Consider the following 18,769-nt stretch of genomic DNA (forward strand, 5'->3'; position numbering starts at 1 on the left):
AAGCTCAGGTCACCGATATGGAGAGAAGGGCCTCGTTTTCTCAGTTCTAGCAGAGGGAGGAGAGGGCTCTGGTTGGATTCCATCGAGCATCAGGGAGGGGGTAGGAGACGTGTGTCCTGTGTGTCAGGGACACTGAAAAGTCCTTTTAAGAAACAGGCCCTCAATATGTCATCTACTTTTCTTTCTGCTTCTTCCTTTTAACAAAAGTACCCTGTGTTCATTGCTAAAATCTCAAGCCGTGTGGAAGCATGACAGCATCCTCTGGCCATTAAGAGAGGCCTACAGCTACCTGTATGCTTCAGACTCAGACACGTCCCCTGTGCTACGTCCAAGATCCACAGAAAGGGATGCTTTGGAGTCAAGTGGATGTTGGGCAGCAGCCGAGCAGCCCTGCTCCCCGGTGTCCTCACTGAGAGCCTGAGGGCCAGCAGGGGTCCTTGTACAGGGAGGGCAGCGCTGCGGTGAGGGACGGCTCAGGTAAGCCTAAATCCCGTCCCTGCCGCTGTGCGCTGTGTGACCTGAGCCACTTGTAGAAACTCTCTGAGCCTCAGCTCCTTACCTATAAGGTGAAGGTGATGACGGGGCCCACTTCATGAGAGTTCTGTGAGTAGAAACAGGGCTGACCTTATGTGGCAGGGACTGACCACTTAATAAATGGTGCATGGTGGATTCTGATCACCGTGGGTATTATCACCCCCCAGAAAGGGCGGTGTGGAGGCAACCCTGGGCTTCTCAGGCAGAGGCCAAGTGTTCAACCAACTGAGGGTGTGAGCAGAGAAAGGCCCAGCAGCCCTCACCCTGGGGAGAGTGGGGGCCGAAGGAGGGGGGCCAAGGGCATCCCTCGGTAACCGCTGCTCTGTTCTTGGGTCCCCCACGCAGGCAGCAGCACTGGCAGTGCAAACAGGTTCAGGCCAGCAGCGAAACCCCACTCTGGGGCAGGACTTGGACCACTTGAACGGTCAGCCTGGGGCAGGGGGAGGTGTGTGGCTGCGTTCTGCTTCATCTTGGGCCCATGATTTTACGCCATAGAAAGATATCACTGGTTTCAGAGGGATTCTCTAGATTTACAAAAACTTGTCATCAAGATGTTTACTTTAATAAAAGTGAAATCCTGCCTGCGACTTGGGGAACGAGACACCACGTGCCGATTCGGGTGAGTGCTGAGGTGCCACACGCCTGGAGATGAGGCTGCCTGAGGTCAACTTTCCCCTCTGCCACGTACCAGTTGTGTAACTGGTATGTGGTAAGTGGGTGAGGACTTGGCCGCTGAGCCTCAGTCTCCCCGTCTGTTGAGTGGGGGGAACACCAGGTTGCCGGGAGGCCCCCACGTCCCCACACAGGTGAAGGGCTCAGGCAGCAGGTCTGATCCAGGAGCCCTGCCTGGCAAAGCAGAGCTGCTGCTGCCGATTTCCACACTGGTCTTGGCTTCAAAGCCAGGCCTGGTAAGTTACAGCCCTGGGCGTGTCCCCCGGGCAGCTCGGACGGCCTACCTGCTGGGCATAGCCTCGGAACATCGGGTTGACCAACTTGATCCCATGGGACAGGCTGGTGGGAACCACGTAGCTGGGGCTGTAGGAAGACCAGACCCGTTAGTACAGGTGGCCTGCTCTGAGCTGCTCAAGCCCATGAGGGCAGCCAGGCAGCCAGTACAGCCAGATCAGACTCAGGGATGCGCTTACTACAACTCTGGGAGGTGCTCACCCGGCCGGCAGCCCCAGCAGGTTTGCACATCTCTAAGGTCAAGAAGGAAAACGTCAAGTCATAGTTCAGTGAGGCAAAAGGCTCCTGACTGGGATGGCATCGTGTCCCACCAGCCCACGACAAGCTACTCTAAAACTGTTCTCATTATAAAATATTTGTCGTGGTTTTCTAATTTCAAAAGTAATACATGGGGACTTCCCTGGTGGTCCAGTGGTTAAGACTGTGCGCTTCCACTGCAGGGCGCGTGGGTCTAAACCCTGGTCGGGGAACTAAGATCCCGCACGCGGCGTGGCGTGGCTAAATAAATAAATAAAAATGACAGCTGCTTTAAAAAAAAAAAACATGTTCATGATTGAAAAACAGAAAATCTCAGAAAAGTACAACAAAGAATCATCAACACTAACAGCCCCACCCAGAGATAACTACCATTAAGATTTCCAGATTTTTCCATGAAAATACAGATGCATATACAAAATTACATGCAGGTAAACACTTAAATGTGGCTTCTTAAAATTGGAATTACATTGCATCACACTGTTTAATAATCTGCTTTTACACTTAATACGTTTCTATGCACTCACAGTTTTTTTTGTTGTTGTTGTTGTTTTGTTTTGTTTTGGGTTTTTTTGGCCGCACCACGCAGCTTGCAGGATCTTAGTTCCCCGACCAGGGATTGAACCCGGATCACAGCAGTGAAAGTCCTAACCACTGGACTGCCAGGGAATTCCCAGCACTCACTTTAAATTAGTCCCAATTTTAACTTTTCCTGGAGAAACAGATCTAACCCAGGCTTCTGGTCTTTAAAGTCCTTTTTCACTGAGCTAAAGCCCCTGAACGTCAGTGCCAGCCACTTCTGAAATCCTTTCCTACATGTACAGATGTGGCTGAGACCTAGGAGTGGTCACCACACAACTCTGGACCTCAGCACACACGCTGCAAAATGCTGCCATCTTCAATCCGCACCAGGCTCAAATTCTAGCTCCACCTTTCACAAGACGTGCTATCTTGAGCGAGATCCTTAAATCTTCTGAACCTCAGTTCCCCAATTCGTGAAACAGAGTTGGCTATGACCTACAGCTCGAAGGGCTGATGTAAGCATTGCACAGGGTAAAACACAGCAAGTGATGGTGAGAGGCTGAAGGCACAGGAAGTGCTCTCTCAAGGGGCCGACAGAAAACCCATCCCCACACCCCTGCCCCAGGTTAGGGACTTGGTCAACTCACCGCTTCCGGTGCCAGACCTCAGAGACCAGCTTCTGGTAACTTTTGCACAGGGCTGGCTTCTTGTCTGTGCGCACCAGGCCTCCACACTCCAAGAAGAACTGCGTCAGTGGGGGGCTGGGGGACGGGGCAGGGAGCCAGGTCAGAAGAGAAAAGAAGGGGAGCGTGGCATTGTTTACAAAGAGCCGGGTGGAGAAGCAAAAGCATCTTATGTGGGATGCACTGTGGCCCCTGGAGCCAGAAATGCCTGCAGAAGGCATTGAAGGACACCACCTATTGTGGGCTGAATTGTATCCCCCCAAATTCATACACTGAGGGCTTCCTGATGGCGCAGTGGTTGAGAATCCGCCTGCCAATGCAGGGGAGATGGGTTCGAGCCCTGGTGAGGGAAGATCCCACATGCCGTGGAGCAACTAAGCCCGTGCACCACAACTACCGAGCCTGCGCTCTAGAGCCCACGTGCCACAACTCCTGAAGCCCACGCGCCTAGAGCCCGTGCTCCATAACGAGAGGCCACCGCAATGAGGAGCCCGCGCACCACAACCAAGAGCAGCCCCCGCTCGCCGCAACTAGAGAAAGCCCGCATGCAGCCACGAAGACCCCAAAGCAGCCAAAAATAAATTTAAAAACAAAAAAAAATTCATACACTGAAGTCCTAACCCCCGTACCTTAGAATGTGATTGTGTTTGGAAATAGGGTCTTTCTTTAAAGACTGTTGTGTGAACGAGAGGAACCACTGCCTGTCCTCCCGTCAGCCCCTTCTTGGAAACCTTCCTGAGCCCAAAAGCATCTCCCCCACTCCCCTTTTCTTTGTTTTTGTTATCTTATTACATAAGAAATACTCATTTACTGTAGAAAAACTTAAAAATACTAAGCAAACAATAATAACTGACCTTAATCCTACTACGTGAGGATAGCTACTCTGTAGATCTGGGGGCATGTCCTTCTAGACTTTTCTATGTATGCGTATCCCCCATCCCTCCCTCCTTCTCTCTCACACGTACACACACACACACACACACACACACACACACACATATTGAACCCCTGCTAGGTGGGAGACCCTGAGTGCCAGGAATAGGAGATGTCCCAGCCTCAGGGAGTGGACACCCTATCCTAGATGGAAAATAATATTTTCTCTCCAAAATGGGATTGCACCAAACAAAGGTTTATAACCTCCTTTTTCCTACTTATCATATTCTGAACTCCTCCTCTTTTTAATAAATATTGTCCTGCACCATTTTTTCCTGAACTCACTGTAAGGCTGCCCTACAATAAATTTATGATTTTATCGACCTTGAAGTTGTTTCCAGTAAACGGCAGAATGCTGAACCTCACTGCACAGACAGCTTTCTCAACATCTCAGGGTACCTCCTTAGGATCAATTCCAACAGGAGGGATTGCTGGGTCAGAGGGCGTGTGTGGTTTGGGGCATTTTGATGTGTATCCACACACAGGCTTCTGTGGGCAACACAGAACCCGGCTTGGGGGCCCCAACTCCCAGATGAGGCGCAACCTACCAATTGGACAGGGCCTGCAGGGCCGCGTTCATGTAGCAGGAGTTGCCAAGGTTCTTCATGCCCGTGAGGCCTGGGAGACCAGCGCACACAGAGGAAGGGGAAGGTGAGCATCTCGACACGGCAAGAACCCATAGAGGATGGTTCTGAGTCCCCAGGACCCACCCCGGAAACCTGCTGAGTCCGCTGACGTGGTCCCACTCCCAGCAGCTCTGGTTACCGCAGTGTACAGAACCTACGGACCCCTCCGCCGTCCACCCAGCCCAGCCCACCGTCAGCACCGAGCAAGGGCAGTGGCCTGGGTGCAGAGGGGCCGGCCCGCCCAGGAGTACATGGCTGTACAGGGCTGAGGGCGGCGGCTGGCGCCCCAGGGAAGCCCTCGTGCCCCACAGGCCACCCCGCCCTGCCCAGGCAGCGCAGCGCGTGGGGCCGTTACCTCGCGGTTTGAGGTCATCGTCCTCTGACTCGGACTCTCCTTCGTCAGCCACAGCAATGGGGACAGCTTTCAGAGGGTGGGAGGGCGGCGCAGAGTCCTGTGTTCGAGAACCAGAGTGAGGAAAACTAGGGGGGTGAGGAGGGAGAGGGGTTGGGGTCAGGGGCCCGTGTGCCTCCCCCGCTGGGGTTCAGGGTAGGGGGAGAAGCCCAGGCCCCCAGCCTGCACTGAGCCAGCCCATCTGAGCAGAGGACGCCGTGGAGAGAGAGGCATTGGTGGCCTTGCCCTGGGAACCCTGTGACTTGTGTTTTACTTACAATAATGAGTAGTAATAGTTTAATTTATTTATATAAATTTGGGAAAAACCAGAAACACAGAAAAAACAACAGGCAATCCAATTTTCCTGAGACAACCACTGTTGATAGTCTATTTTATTTATGTAGCGTTTTAACTGTTAATACACATACACCCTCAAAACAGGATTTGTATATACTTCTTCAGAGCCTTTTTTGTAAAAAATCATAAATATCTACCATGTCCACAAACGTATTCTATATACACTTATCAAGCACCCATTATGTGATGGTCGCTGTCCAACGTGGAGAAGACAGCACTGCACACACACACACACACACACACACACGCAGACACGCCTGGCCTACACACACACACACACACACACACACACACACACGCAGACACGCCTGGCCTCCACACAAACACACACACATGCATGCACACACAGAGACACGCCTGGCCTATACACACACGCACGCAGACACGCCTAGCCTACACACACACATACACACACATGCATGCACACACAGAGACATGCCTGGCCTACACACACACACACAAACACGCCTGGCCTACATACACACACACACATGCATGCACACACAGAGACACGCCTGGCCTACACACACACACACACACACACATGCATGCAGACATGCCTGGCCTACACACACACACACACACACACACGCCTGGCCTACACACGTACGCGCACACACACACACGCATGCACACACGCACACGCGCCTGGCCTCCCGGGGCTCCAGGGCCGGCTCTCTGACTGCTCCCTGAGGCCAGCTCCGGGCTGGGCTCACCTGCCTGCCTCCTTTAAGGGCTGCTCGGCGCCCTGCGTGTGCCTTGCCTGGTTGGGGGGCGGGAGGTTTCCGGGCGTTTCCCCCAGAGAGGTGGCTGCAGGACCATCACCAGGGGCTCTCCACAGGCCAGGGAGGGTGTGCCCCGCCCCACGGCCCTGGACTCACCCGAGGTCTACAAACTCCCTGCGGGAGGGCCGCCCTCGTTCCAGGCACCTCCGTGTTGCCGGGCCCTGACACAGGGCTGGGGCTCAGCGGGCGTTTGCTGACATGAGCTACTCAAAGCCAGCTGGCAACGCTGAGCAGGAACGGACGCCGTCAGGGACCCACCGCCCTGCCCTCCTGGGCGTCTCCTCGGCTGGCGCCCGCACCCGCTCACCTGCTCTGAGAACTTGGGTGAGGGGCCTGGCGGCTGCGCCGCCAGCCGAGGCTCCAGGAACACCTCCTTCTCACAGGCGTAGCACCACACCCGGAACGTGGTCAGGTTCACTGTCAGGTTGTGCTTTTTGGCCTAGAGGGCAAGATGCAAAATCAGAAGGATACAGTGGCCTAATGGGTGCCCCAGGCCTGCGTCAGGGCTGCGTGAGCTCTCCGGCCTCAGGAAAAAGCCCCATCGGGTCAGAGGCCTAGAAGCTCAGGATCCGCTCCCCCCACAGGCCAGGAGTGCCAGGGGCTGCAGCAGCATTCTCTCTGGCTTCTTCGCCGTGATTCTTCCCATTTTACACATATCACCACTGAAGCCCAGAGTGGTAGATGGCGCTGGGGGCAGCCGAAGCTGGGCTTTGAACTCTGGGCTGTCGGACCGCAGCGCGCATGCTCCCGGCCACCACGCTCACCTGCGCATGGATGGTGCTGTGGTCAGCAAAGGATTCTCCGCAGCCGACGTAGGAGCAGGCGACCTGGGGAGGGGGGTGGAGAGGAAAGGAGCGCGGAAGGATGGGGCGGCTAAGAGGGTGCTGCCAGCACAGCGAGCCACTGCCCGTCTCCACCCAGCAGAATCCGCAGGCGCCGAGGCCCTGCCGCCCTGCAGCAACACAGGTTTGCACAGCCAGGGTCCGCGCCGGGCAGCGATGGCCACCACACAGCCGCCCCCGCCTCTGAGCGAGACGGGCAGTGTGCCCCGAGCTGCTGCTCTCCTGCAAGCAGGCAGGCAGGGTCGCAGCCAGATCTGGGCAAAGCTGAGGCCCGGCTGCTTGGCGCCCAGACCCTCTCCCCCTCCACTTGTCCCTTTTTCACCGAAACCCCACCTCCTGAGGGGCCAGTTATCGGGACTCACACTTTGGGTGGGGAGACTGGGCCTCACGGCCACCTTCTAACGGGGAACACTGAATGGGGCAGAGGCGGATGGGGCCCGGTGCGGACCCCATGCCCCTCAGTGTCCCCGGTGACCTGCCTCTGGCCTTGCGCTCTCCTCTCCCAAATCCACCCAGCACCCAAGGCCCAGCTCAAGTGTCTCTCCTCTGCGGGCCTCCGCCCCAGCGATCAGCCTGCTTCTCCGTAGGAGTGCTTTGGTGTCATTTCCAGCTGTGGTCAACACTGCACAGGCTGGTGAGGACCTTTCAAGGAAACGAACTTTGGGCTGCGTCATAAAGGATGTGCCAATTTCTGCATCAGGTCCGTCTCTATCTCTCTGGGGGGCCTGTGGGCTCCCAGGAGGTAAGACCACGCCTCGCACTTCTTGCTGTCCCCTGGGGGCCCAGACGGTGTCTTGCAGTGTATTTTACACTGAGCAACAGGCCCCAAAGGAGGAGGCCAAAGCCCCGTGGGGGGTCCTAAGTCTTCTGAAAAGACAGACTTGAACTATGGTATTTTCACCCCTGTGGGCTTTTTTGTTTCTCCTTGTATTTGTTTTCAAAGAAATTTTAAGTAACAGCCATTTTCAGTATAACTATAAAATGCAATACATACTTGTAGAAAACTTGGAAAACACTACAAAGTTACAAAGAAAAATGAATTACCATAATTCTACCCCCCAGAGAAAACTGTCAGGTGTTGATACGTCTACTGTTACTCTTTTTGGTAAGCAGTAATAACCATGACCGGATTTTCCTGGACACTGCCTACCGGCCACACACCCTGTTAAGCCCATCACAGGCATCATTTCTTCAAATTCTACCGTAAGGTGGGTCTGCAAGGAGGGGCAGTTATCAGTGTTGTGGCCTCTACTTTACAGACGGGGAAACAAAGGCCTGGGCCAGGGCTCAGAGCCAAGATGCTACAGCCTCTCTCTCTCTCTCTCTCTCTCTCTCTCTCTCTCTCTCTCACACACACACACACACATGCGCGCGCGCGCACAAGGACAGAACTTTGCCTTTAATGCTGATGGGATCATTCAGTCCAGAGTCTTCTCCAACTTGCTTTCTCCTCTTGGCATCTTTAATGGCTGCCAGCGCAGCCAGGCCGGGGGCTCGCAGACTCTGGGGCCCTCTTGGCTTGGGCTTGGGCACCACACCCGAGACATCCATGCCCTGTGTCCCTGCCCAAGATTCCCAGCCGTGCCCATGGGGGACGGATGTTCCCACCCCAGAGTCTGGACCCAGCTCCCCACCCCAGACATCTGCAAGGATACTTTACCTGGAGACAGGCCCACAGGTTGGGTCCGGAAACACCGCATGACTGACAGGTGCCCTGTGTGAGGTGAGGAGAGAGAGGAAGAGAAGGGTGTGAGCGGCCTGTTGGATGTGCACTGATGGATGCACCTGAAGGTCTCAGCTTAGAGGCTTTGCCTCAGAAAGGCCCTTGCTGGCCCACAGGGGCCCTTTAAATTTTAATGTTTGAATTTTGTTTTATCATGTGCCTGTAAAAACATTTTCAATACAATCATTTAAAGCCTAAATAAACTGACACCATAATATGCCCCCTCAACACACCTTCTACTCTTCCTGCGTTGCATTTATTTATTTAAGCCTTTCCCCCCACCTCGGCTATGGGCTCCACGGAAGAAGGATGGTCTGTTTTACCTACCCTGCGACTTCACAGACAGCCTGGTACAAATCAGGAGATAATATATTTGTTGACCACAGAAAACACCTAGGTTTCTGGTGGTCTGGATGACAAAGCCTGCTTCTTGTCTACCAATCTCTCTCCTCCCTGCTTTAATGAAAGAATCCATGAATTTAGGCTGAGCACATGGCCAGCCAGCTGCAGACTATGTGTCCCAGCCCCCGCCGTGATCATGGGGCTCTGTTCTAGTCAACAGTATGACAGCAAAAAGCGACATGTGCCACTTCTGAGTTTTGCATAACCCTTGCTCTTTCTCCTTTTTCCATTGGCTGGAATGCAGATGTGATGGCAGGAAGTGAAGCAACCACTTTGGACCTGGAGATGAAAGCCATGTGTTGAGAATGGCAGAGCCACTCTATCAGTGCTACCTACGTCTGGACTGTTCAGTGAGAGAGAAGTAAACTTCTATCTCATTTAAGCCACCGTATCTCAGGGTCTCTGTTATAATTTAAACTGTCCTAAGTAATTTTGTCTGTGCCTGTCTAGAACAGCAATTCCCAACTGAGCCTCCACAATACTCAGCGTGTCTCTGCCAGTTGTGAGATGAACTCTAAGCGCTGGTAGCAGTTACAGAGCACTTAATCAGAGTGAGAGCTGACCTCTGGTGACGGATCACAACAGTCCAAGCAACCAGCTAAGTTTTTTACACCTTGCTCATGTAATCCCCACCACAGTCTGTGCAGCAGGTCCCATCAAGATCCCCTTCATAAGATGAGAAACTGAGGCTCAGAGAGGTCATGACCCTACAGAGCAGAGTCAGAAGCGGAAGCTGAGGAGCCACGGTCATCAAACTTCCCAGTTTCCTCCCGAGGGTGACCATGTCGACCCCCAGGCCTCCATGGGAACTTCTTCGTCTCACTCAGCCCAGATTTTGGCTGTTTGTAAAGAGCCTGAATGTGGGACTCTCACTAGGGTGGAGGTGACACAGCTCATCCCATACAACAGGGCAGAGGTTTGCAATCTGTGATTTAGGATCTCTTGCTAAGGATGCTAAGGCTGGCTAGAGATCAGTCTGCTTAGTGGACTCAAAGTCACAGCTCTTGACCTTTCCAAATCTGTCATCTCTTTCGTGATTTTCTGATTTCACAGTTCACTCCCATCTTCCCAAGTTTTTTTTTTCTCATTTCAGTCATTTGAATGATAAAAGTATTGTATGTTTAACAATTTAAATGATACACATACACTGTATATAATGTGTAGTATATGATATACAATACATATATTCTGTATATAATGTGTAGTATATTATATGCAATACATATATTCTGTATATAATGTGTAGTATATGATATACAATACATATATTCTGTATATAATGGGTAGTATATTATATCCAATACATATATTCTGTATATAATGTGTAGTAGATTATATGCAATACATATATTCTGTATATAACGTGTAGTATGTTATATGCAGTACATATATTCTGTATATAATATGTAGTATATTATATACAATACATATATTCTGTATATAATGTGTAGTATATTATATGCAATATATATATTCTGTATATAATGTGTAGTATATTATATGCAACACATATATTCTGTATATAATGTATAGTATATTATATACAATACATATATTCTGTATATAACGTGTAGTATGTTATATGCAATACATATATGCTGTATATAATGTGTAGTATATTATATGCAATACATATATTCTGTATATAATGGGTAGTATATTATATGTAATACATATATGCTGTAATAATTTGAAGTATATCCCTCCATATCTTCTTCTTATATAAACATATATGCATAGGTGGGGGGGTGATTTCTAGTAAAAATAAGATCATACTCTATACAAATTTTTCGGTAACAGGCTTTTGTCACCTATTTGTGGTCATCCTTCTAGTCTGTACACAGAGACCACGTCTCATTCTTTGCAGTAAGTGCATGGTGGCACACACTGTGGGCACAGACACCACAATCTGTTCACTCATTCCTTTTTTTTTTTGGCGGTACGCGGGCCTCTCACTGTCGTGGCCTCTCCCGTTGCGGAGCAACAGGCTCCGGACGCGCAGGCTCAGCGGCCATGGCTCACGGGCACTGCCGCTCTGTGGCATGTGGGATCTTCCCGGACCGGGGCACGAACCCGTGTCCCCTGCATCGGCAGGCAGACTCCCAACCACTGCACCACCAGGGAAGCCCCATTCCCTTCTTGATGAATATGCAGACTGCCACCAGTATTTTCCTTTTACAAATAATGCTCAATAAATACTGCTGTATTTGTAACTGTTACTACACTTCTACTAGATAAACTCCCAGAGGTGGCATTGCACCCCTAAAGTCACAGTAATGCCTAACCCCACTACCACGCCTGGTCTACTTCCCTCCCTTTGTCAGCTCTGAGTGAGAGCAGCTTCTGCTTTGCCCATCTGAAAATGGTGTCGTGTTGCTTTCTCTGGCAAAATCCTTAACCATCAGGGAAGTCAGGCATGTTTTTTCAAGAGTTTCTCAGCCATTTGCATTTCCTCCATTTTGAGCTACCTGTTCAATCCTTGCCCCTCCTGGGTATTTTATTTTGTTTTATAAATTTTATTTATTTGTTTGTTTATTATTTATTTATTTATGGCTGCGTTGGACATGCAGGCTTCAGTAGTTGTGGCACGTGGGCTCAGCAGTTGTGGCTTGCGGGCTCTAGAGCACAGGGTCAGTAGTTGTGGCACATGGGCTTAGTTGCTCCGCGGCATGTGGGATCTTCCCGGATCAGGGCTCGAACCCGTGTTCCCTGCATTGGCAGGCGGATTCTTAACCACTGCGCCACCAGGGAAGCCCCTTCTGCGTATTTTAAAACAATATTGGTTTCATTTTGTAGATTTCCAAAAGGCTGCCACGTCCCAGCCCAGTCTTTCCACGTTCTGCCTCCTTCTTCCCACCTCGTTTATCTCCTCCCTGCTCTCAGATTCCCTGAGAAATCCTCTCAGTTTGTCTCACTTATTCCTTTGTGCAGACTCAGGAAGAGACCCAGCATTAGACCGTGCAAATGCACCAGAGCCTTGCTCTGCCCCTCCTCCTGACCACACTGAAACCGTGCCCCTTAGGGTTAACAGAAATTGGTGATTAACAGAAATTGAACTTGTCTTACAGGAATAGCAGCTAAGGAAACAGCTCCTTAAAAAGCCCCTCTGCTTTGAGCCTGCCTTCACTGAGCAAGCTTGTCTTAATTATTTTTCTCAAATTGCATACCCTCCAAGCTTCGTGTAGCCTATATATCACAAGACTCCTTAACAACCCCTATAGGTAACAGCTCTAACAGCTCTGATGTATGGGCCACTATAGGAATAGGGGCTTAAGCTGTTTTTCAGAAACTTGGTGTCAGCTCTTGTCCAGTTTGAGCTGGCTTAGACTGGTTGGGACCACTGACCTAAAACTGGGCCTACAGAGGTGTCCGATGAATGACCTTTTGTCATCAGAGGGCCAAAAACTCCACCCTCAGATCATGCTAGGCGCCTCCATTTTTGAACACACATCCCAGGAAGAAGGATGTAACTCAGATACACCTGCGCAGAACACCGATTACCTTTCCCCACGCCTAAGACCACCCTGCTTCTTTAACCCATAAATACCCCAAGCCCCTCGCCTTTGGGGAGGTGGACCTGAGACTTGTTCTCTCGTCTCCTCGCTTGGCTGCCTTGTGAAAAAATCCTTTCTCTGCTGCAAACCTCGGTGTCTCAGTGTTTGGCTTGATGCATGCTGGGCAAACAAACTTGGTTCAGTAACAGCCAGTGAAACTACTTCGAAAGAAGCCATGGGTACTTTGAAGAATCGCGCCCTCATGCGGACCCAGACTAAACCAGCTCAGGCCAAAAGCCACCCAGAACCTGCTGGTGCAGGGAGGCTGAACGACCAGCATTAGGTTTCTGGAAAGAAGACAAGGAAATATGTCTAGGAATCTGACCCACCCCCACTTCTGGGAATGACCCCTACACATGGCTCGTCCCCTTAACACAACAACACTGTATTGGCAGAAGGCTGCAAAGGGCCCAGATGTCCACCCACAGAGGATCAGCTATGGAGTCCACACAACGAATATGATGCAACTTCAAGATAAATCATGAGATCTATGTGCCGAGGCCAAAGAGCTCCAAGATATACTGCCCTGTGAATAAGGTACGTTACAAAAATAGCTACGGTGCACTACCTTTTATGTAATAAAGGGGAAAATGAAAAAGAAGTATTCCCATAAAGAAACTCTGAAAAGATACAAAAGCAACTAATGTCCCTGGTTACATGAGGGTGGAATGGAGAAGATGGGCACAGGGCAGGTGTGTGTGGGGGTACTTCTTGACACTTTTCTTCTTACATTGTTTCATTTTTGAACCACATGTTACCTATTTTAAAAATTTTAACTTAACAAACAGACAACACATCTTCCCTATTCAAAGTGGCCCACCTTCTCTCTTTGAGGCTCCCTGGGCCCTTCACAGGTCACGTGCGCAAAAATGCCCGTGGACTCTCAGAGTCTGACTCATTCCCTGCCTTGCACCTGCTCCAACCACTAATGCGCAGAGCATCAGTGTTCCCACATGGACTGGTCTACATGGTAACTAATGGCTGTTAGGACACAGACCCCAGAAGGCCTCCTAAACAGTCGCCAGCTTTTCCATTTACAGAAAAGGCCAGACAGAGACTGTCAGGGGCCAGTTCTTCCGCTGCTTCAGAAATGTTTGTACCCCAGGAATGTGGTGGCCCTGGCTGTGGGCCTCAGTCCCGTAAGATCTGACCCTTTACCTTGGATTTGAGCAGCAAGTCCTCTTTGGTCACCTCCCCTATAGAGTCAAGATGAGGGCAAAGGTCCCTGGAGTCCCCCATGCTGGCCTGGGCTTACCTACAAGAAAACACAAGGAATCCTGGGTTAACGGCAGCCGCTGCTGGCCAGAGGCAGGGGAGGCTCGTGGTGAAGTGCACACTCTGGTCTGCAGTCCCAGCTCTGCCACATACCAGCTGGCGACCCAGGGAAGCTACTTAACTTCTCTGAGCCTCACCCTCCGTGCCTGAGAACTGGGGAGGGAGATAACACCCACCCTGATGGGTTGCTCGGAGGACTCATGAAGATAATACACGTCAAACGCCTGGCACAGGGCTGGCTCAGGGAAAGCAGGTGCCGGGATGATGATTAGGATTCAAGTGCTGGGTGTGATGATTAAAAGTGTCTTCCGGGGCTTCCCTGGTGGCGCAGTGGTTGAGAGTCCGGCTGCCGATGCAGGGGACGCGGGTTCGTGCCCCGGTCCGGGAAGATCCCACGTGCCGTGGAGCGGCTGGGCCCGTGAGCCATGGCCGCCGAGCCTGCGCGTCTGGAGCCTGTGCTCCGCAGCGGGAGAGGCCACAACGGTGAGAGGCCCGCGTACCACAAAAAAAAAAAAAGTGTCGACAGGGAAGATGCAAGGGTCCTGCCTACACTGGGGAAGCTGCATGTCAAGGAATCTAAAACCGTGGTACTTTCATTAAAAGAGACCAGACCCATGACTGGGAGACTACTCTACCCAAGGCGGCAGCAGAGGGCTGGGTGCAGAGGCTGGATCTCAAAACCAAGTAGAAAGGCAAGAAACAGATGTTGACCTCAGTCTTCTCTAAGCAAGCAAGACCACTCTTCTCAAGAGCTTCTGAGAAGCCAGGTGCCCCACAGGCCACTTATCTCACTTCCTATGAGAAACCCCACTTAGAGAAGAATCCTTCAACACCACAATACTAGAGGAGGCCATCAGAGCAGCAGCTCCTCCAGAAAATGTTTCCTGAGAAGGAGCAAATCAGAGAGAAGGGCGGGCAAACCAACCCAGGAAGAGGCCTGAGAGATGTTCACTAAAGAACCACGTGGTGGGGTATCTGGGTGACAGATTTCACAATAGCTTTGTTGTTTTTTTACAATGATACATGCTTATTATAAAAACAAAACTCAGATGATGTTAAAAAAAAAGTACAAAGTATAAAGTAAAGTTGCTGATGATACTGTGGCAAACTTCCTTCCTGACACTCTTCTGTGTATAATTTCTCTCTTTTTTTAAATCAGAAGGAAAAAAGCTATTTCTGTTTTGAAAAACAAATGCTTCCTTTGAGGGAACTCCTTGGTGGTGATAGGTAGTTCTGTATTTTGACTGTGGTGGTAGTTACATGGCTCTACATGTGTGTAAAACTGCTCAGAACTGAACATACACACACACACACACACACACACACACACACACACACACACACACACACACACACACACACACCCCTCATACACACAAATGGGTGCAGGTAAAACTGGTGAAATCTGAGTAAGCTCCCTGGGTTGTACCAGTCACTTTGCTGGTCATGACACTGTGTTACAGATACACCAGATGTGTGACCACTGGGGGACACTGGGTGAAAGGTACATGGGACCTCCCAGCACATTTCTGGCAACTTACTGTGAATCTATAATTATTTCAAAAGAAAATGTTTAAAAAGAAATAACTAAGTAAGTGCTTCCACAACCCAATATTTTAGCAGAAATTGTACCCAGGAACCTGGCTTTTGATTCTAGCTCCAAACTATTACCAAGAAAGGTCCAACCAATCAAAGATGTAGGTAGAGCCAAAAGTGCTTTAATCAGAGGCAGAGGCTGTGCATCCACCAGAGGGAGGTGGACACCCCCAGGCACTCTCCTGTAAGCCCCCTCCTCACTCCAAATGGTCAGCCGGGGGTGAACTGGCCCAGACTCCCAGCCAGAACAGGAGTGACTGGGACTGATTAGGGGCCAGGACCCAGACTAAGTGCTTTCTGTGTATTCTTTCATTGAAAACTTCCCCCGGCAATCTTTGAGGCAGCTGTGTTTTGCCCCATTTTGTAGATGAGGAAACGGGACACTTCTGGTCTCAGGTCTTGCAAACAGGAGCACCAGGGCTAAGGCCGAAACCCAAGCTGGTCAGACTCCTAAGGCTCTCTCTTTGGAACTTACGGAAAATGTAAACATATGCAGATGCAGACGGAAGTGTGTAACACACCCCCATGTACCCATCACCTGGCTTCACAATTAATCCATGGCCAACCTTGCTTCATCTCAACCTCCCACTTCCTCTTGTTTTGCACCAAATCCCAGATATCACGTCATTTCATCCGTGTATGTTTTTCTACGAGACTTGAAAAAAGAAAAAGTAAAAACAAACAAACATAACCACAATTCCATTATTTCACCTAAAAAGTAAACTCCAAACTTCCTCCTTGATCTGTGCATAAGGGCTACACCTGAGTGGAGCAGGCTGTGGGCCTACCTTTGTGCAAAGCGACAGCCCCAGGAAGCTGCCAGCGTCCGCATTCTCCGGTGACAGCCGACACTGCTGGGCTGCAGTGGGCCGGGGTGAGTGCAGGCCTCTGGCAGGGAACCTAGAGGGACAAACCAGCACACCTCATGTAGCTCCGTTACCTTAAAATCACTCTTAGCACCAATCAGGAGCTAAAAACAGCCCAGAATTCCTCCTGGGAGAGGAAAGTGAATTTCTGGACATCTGGGGTATCCACAGGGTAGACACACTCCCCAGTCCATCCACAGGGACAATAAAAACACACCACTGAAGGGACAGTGAAGAAGGCTTGGGTGGGGCTGGCAAACAGGGCCTCCTGGGGGGTGTTGGACCCTTCACTAGTCACTGCTGGGCGTTACCTTCGTGATCCCCGAGAGAGGGATCTGCAGGAGAGGGCCACGGGGCCTCTCCAACTATTGCTCCCCATGGACAGAAGGATCCGCCCCTTCCAGGAGTGCCCCTGAGACCCTCAGATCATCCTTTGAGCCTCCCAAGAACTTTGTACTGCTCAGAACCCCCGACCCTAGGCGATAGACACAATCGGGTTCGTCCGCATGTCACCAATGCTCCCCCTTCCTTGGTGGGCCACAGTTTCCCAGGTGTGGGCAGTTCACAGAGGGAGAGGCAGTTAGAAGCTATCATTTAAAACGGTCACATGCCAATGACGGGGTTCAGGGTTCTAAATTCCAGTCCTCCTCCTCTGAACCCAGATTTTTAGTTTTTCGTTTCCACTGAGGCCAAGTGCGCTGGGTTAGTGGCAGCTCCACGCTATTTTAAGCTGCAGTACGTGGGTTTTTTGCGTATCTTTGGTATGTGCCCCATCTCTCCAGCCAGATGGCTGAGCCAGGTTATGAGCTTGATGCCCAGCGCCGTGAACACTGCCCCAGACGAGGATGACAGTGACAGGCCCCCTCCTGACTCACACGTGCAGACTACTTACGTTCCTGCAACTTCAGACAGAAAAAAAAGCCCTGTGGCTGACAACCCTCTGTGGACTCCCACTGCCCATTTCACAGATGAAGAAACAGAACTGGAGCTAATGAGCTAGGAACTTGGCCACGGTCGATCCTGGGCTGGTACGTGGTGGGCGGGGACCTGATCAGATCTGTCCAGTGCAGAGCCTTGCTCTAAGTCAGGGGTCAGCAAAATTTTTCTATAAGGGCCCAGGTAGTAAGTATTTAGGCTTTGCTGCCCACAGTGATCTTCATCACATATTCTTCTTTGTTTCTGTTTTGTTTTATAATCCATTAAAAATATATTTTAAAAAACTTCTTAGCTCGGGACTTCCCTGGTGGCGCAGTGGTTAAGAATCCTCCTGCCAGGGGCTTCCCTGGTGGCGCAGTGGTTGAGAGTCCGCCTGCCGATGCAGGGGACACGGGTTCGTGCCCCGGTCTGGGAAGATCCCACATGCTGTGGAGCGGCTGCGCCCGTGAGCCATGGCCGCTGAGCCTGCGCGTCCAGAGCCTGTGCTCCACGACGGGAGAGGCCACAACAGTGAGAGGCCCGCGTACTGCAAAAAAGAATCCTCCTGCCAGTGCAGGGGGCACAGGTTTGAGCCCTGGTCCGGGAAGATCCCACATGCCACGGAGCAACTAAGCCCGTGCGCCACAACTACTGAGACTGCACTCTAGAGCCCGCAAGCCACAACTACTGAGCCCACGTGCCACAACTACTTAAGCCCACACGCCTGGAGCCCGTGCTCTGCAACAAGAGAAGCCACCGCATTGAGAAGCCCGCACATCGCAACGAAGAGTGGACCCTGCTCACCGCAACTAGAGAAAGCCTGCGTGCAGCAACTAAGACCCAATGCAGCCAAAAATAAATTAATTTTAAAAAAAAATTCTTAGCTCGAGGGCCTGACAAAACAATCCCAGCCTGCTGTCACAGTTAGCCAACCCTGTTCTAAGTCACTGTGCACTGGGCCTCACCAAAAGCAAGCCCGATCACTGGCATTCCACATTCCACCGCACACAAATGCCCACCAGTTTAAGTAAGGCAGAGAGCAAAGAACAGTCAAGAGGGTTGATCTGGCTCCAGATTTTCTCTAAGTAAGTCATCAAGGGTGTGTGCAAAGACAGAATGACAAAGACATCCACTGTAGCGCTGTTTATAATGGGGGGAAACTGGACATAATCTAAGTGAACAACAACAGGCGATTGGTTAAATAGTAACACAACTGTACACTGTTGTACTACGTTGCCATTGAAAATGATGAGGAATGTTGAATCTTCCTATCCATGAAATTAAATTAGATCTAAATAAGTGGAGAGATATACCATGTTCACGGACTAGCACACTTAATATTGTTAAGATGTCCGTTCTCCCCAAATTGATCTACAGATTCAATGTAATCTCAATCAAAATCCCAGCAGCCTTGTTTGTAGAAATTGCCGAGCTGATTCTAAAATTTATAAGAGGACTTCCCTGGTGATGCAGTGGTTAAGAATCCTCCTGCCAATGTGGGGGACACAGGTTCAATCCCTGGTCCAGGAAGATCCCACATGCCA

At 50.8% G+C, this 18,769-nt stretch overlaps 1 protein-coding gene across 10 annotated transcripts in view; it reads right to left on the reverse strand.

Moving 5' to 3' along the window:
- The window catches only part of USP20 (ubiquitin specific peptidase 20), a 48,560-nt gene that overhangs the window by 17,372 nt on the left and 12,419 nt on the right, over nucleotides 1–18,769 (reverse strand). For 5 of the 10 annotated variants that reach the window (XR_009541460.1, XM_060154104.1, XM_060154105.1 and 2 more), the window contains exons 2-10: nucleotides 16,233–16,344; nucleotides 13,732–13,828; nucleotides 8,555–8,608; nucleotides 6,817–6,879; nucleotides 6,360–6,491; nucleotides 4,875–4,971; nucleotides 4,442–4,511; nucleotides 2,925–3,038; nucleotides 1,491–1,569 (exon numbers count right to left, since the gene is read on the reverse strand). Coding sequence is in view for 9 of the 10 variants with exons in the window: in XM_060154104.1 (XP_060010087.1) it covers nucleotides 1,491–1,569; nucleotides 2,925–3,038; nucleotides 4,442–4,511; nucleotides 4,875–4,971; nucleotides 6,360–6,491; nucleotides 6,817–6,879; nucleotides 8,555–8,608; nucleotides 13,732–13,812 (690 nt within the window). In the remaining variant the exon portion in view is untranslated. The other 5 variants (XM_060154107.1, XM_060154106.1, XM_060154108.1 and 2 more) reach the window with 4 other exon arrangements.

The sequence above is a fragment of the Lagenorhynchus albirostris genome, chromosome 7, assembly GCF_949774975.1.
Source record: "Lagenorhynchus albirostris chromosome 7, mLagAlb1.1, whole genome shotgun sequence".
NCBI classification, from domain to species: Eukaryota; Metazoa; Chordata; class Mammalia; order Artiodactyla; family Delphinidae; genus Lagenorhynchus; species Lagenorhynchus albirostris.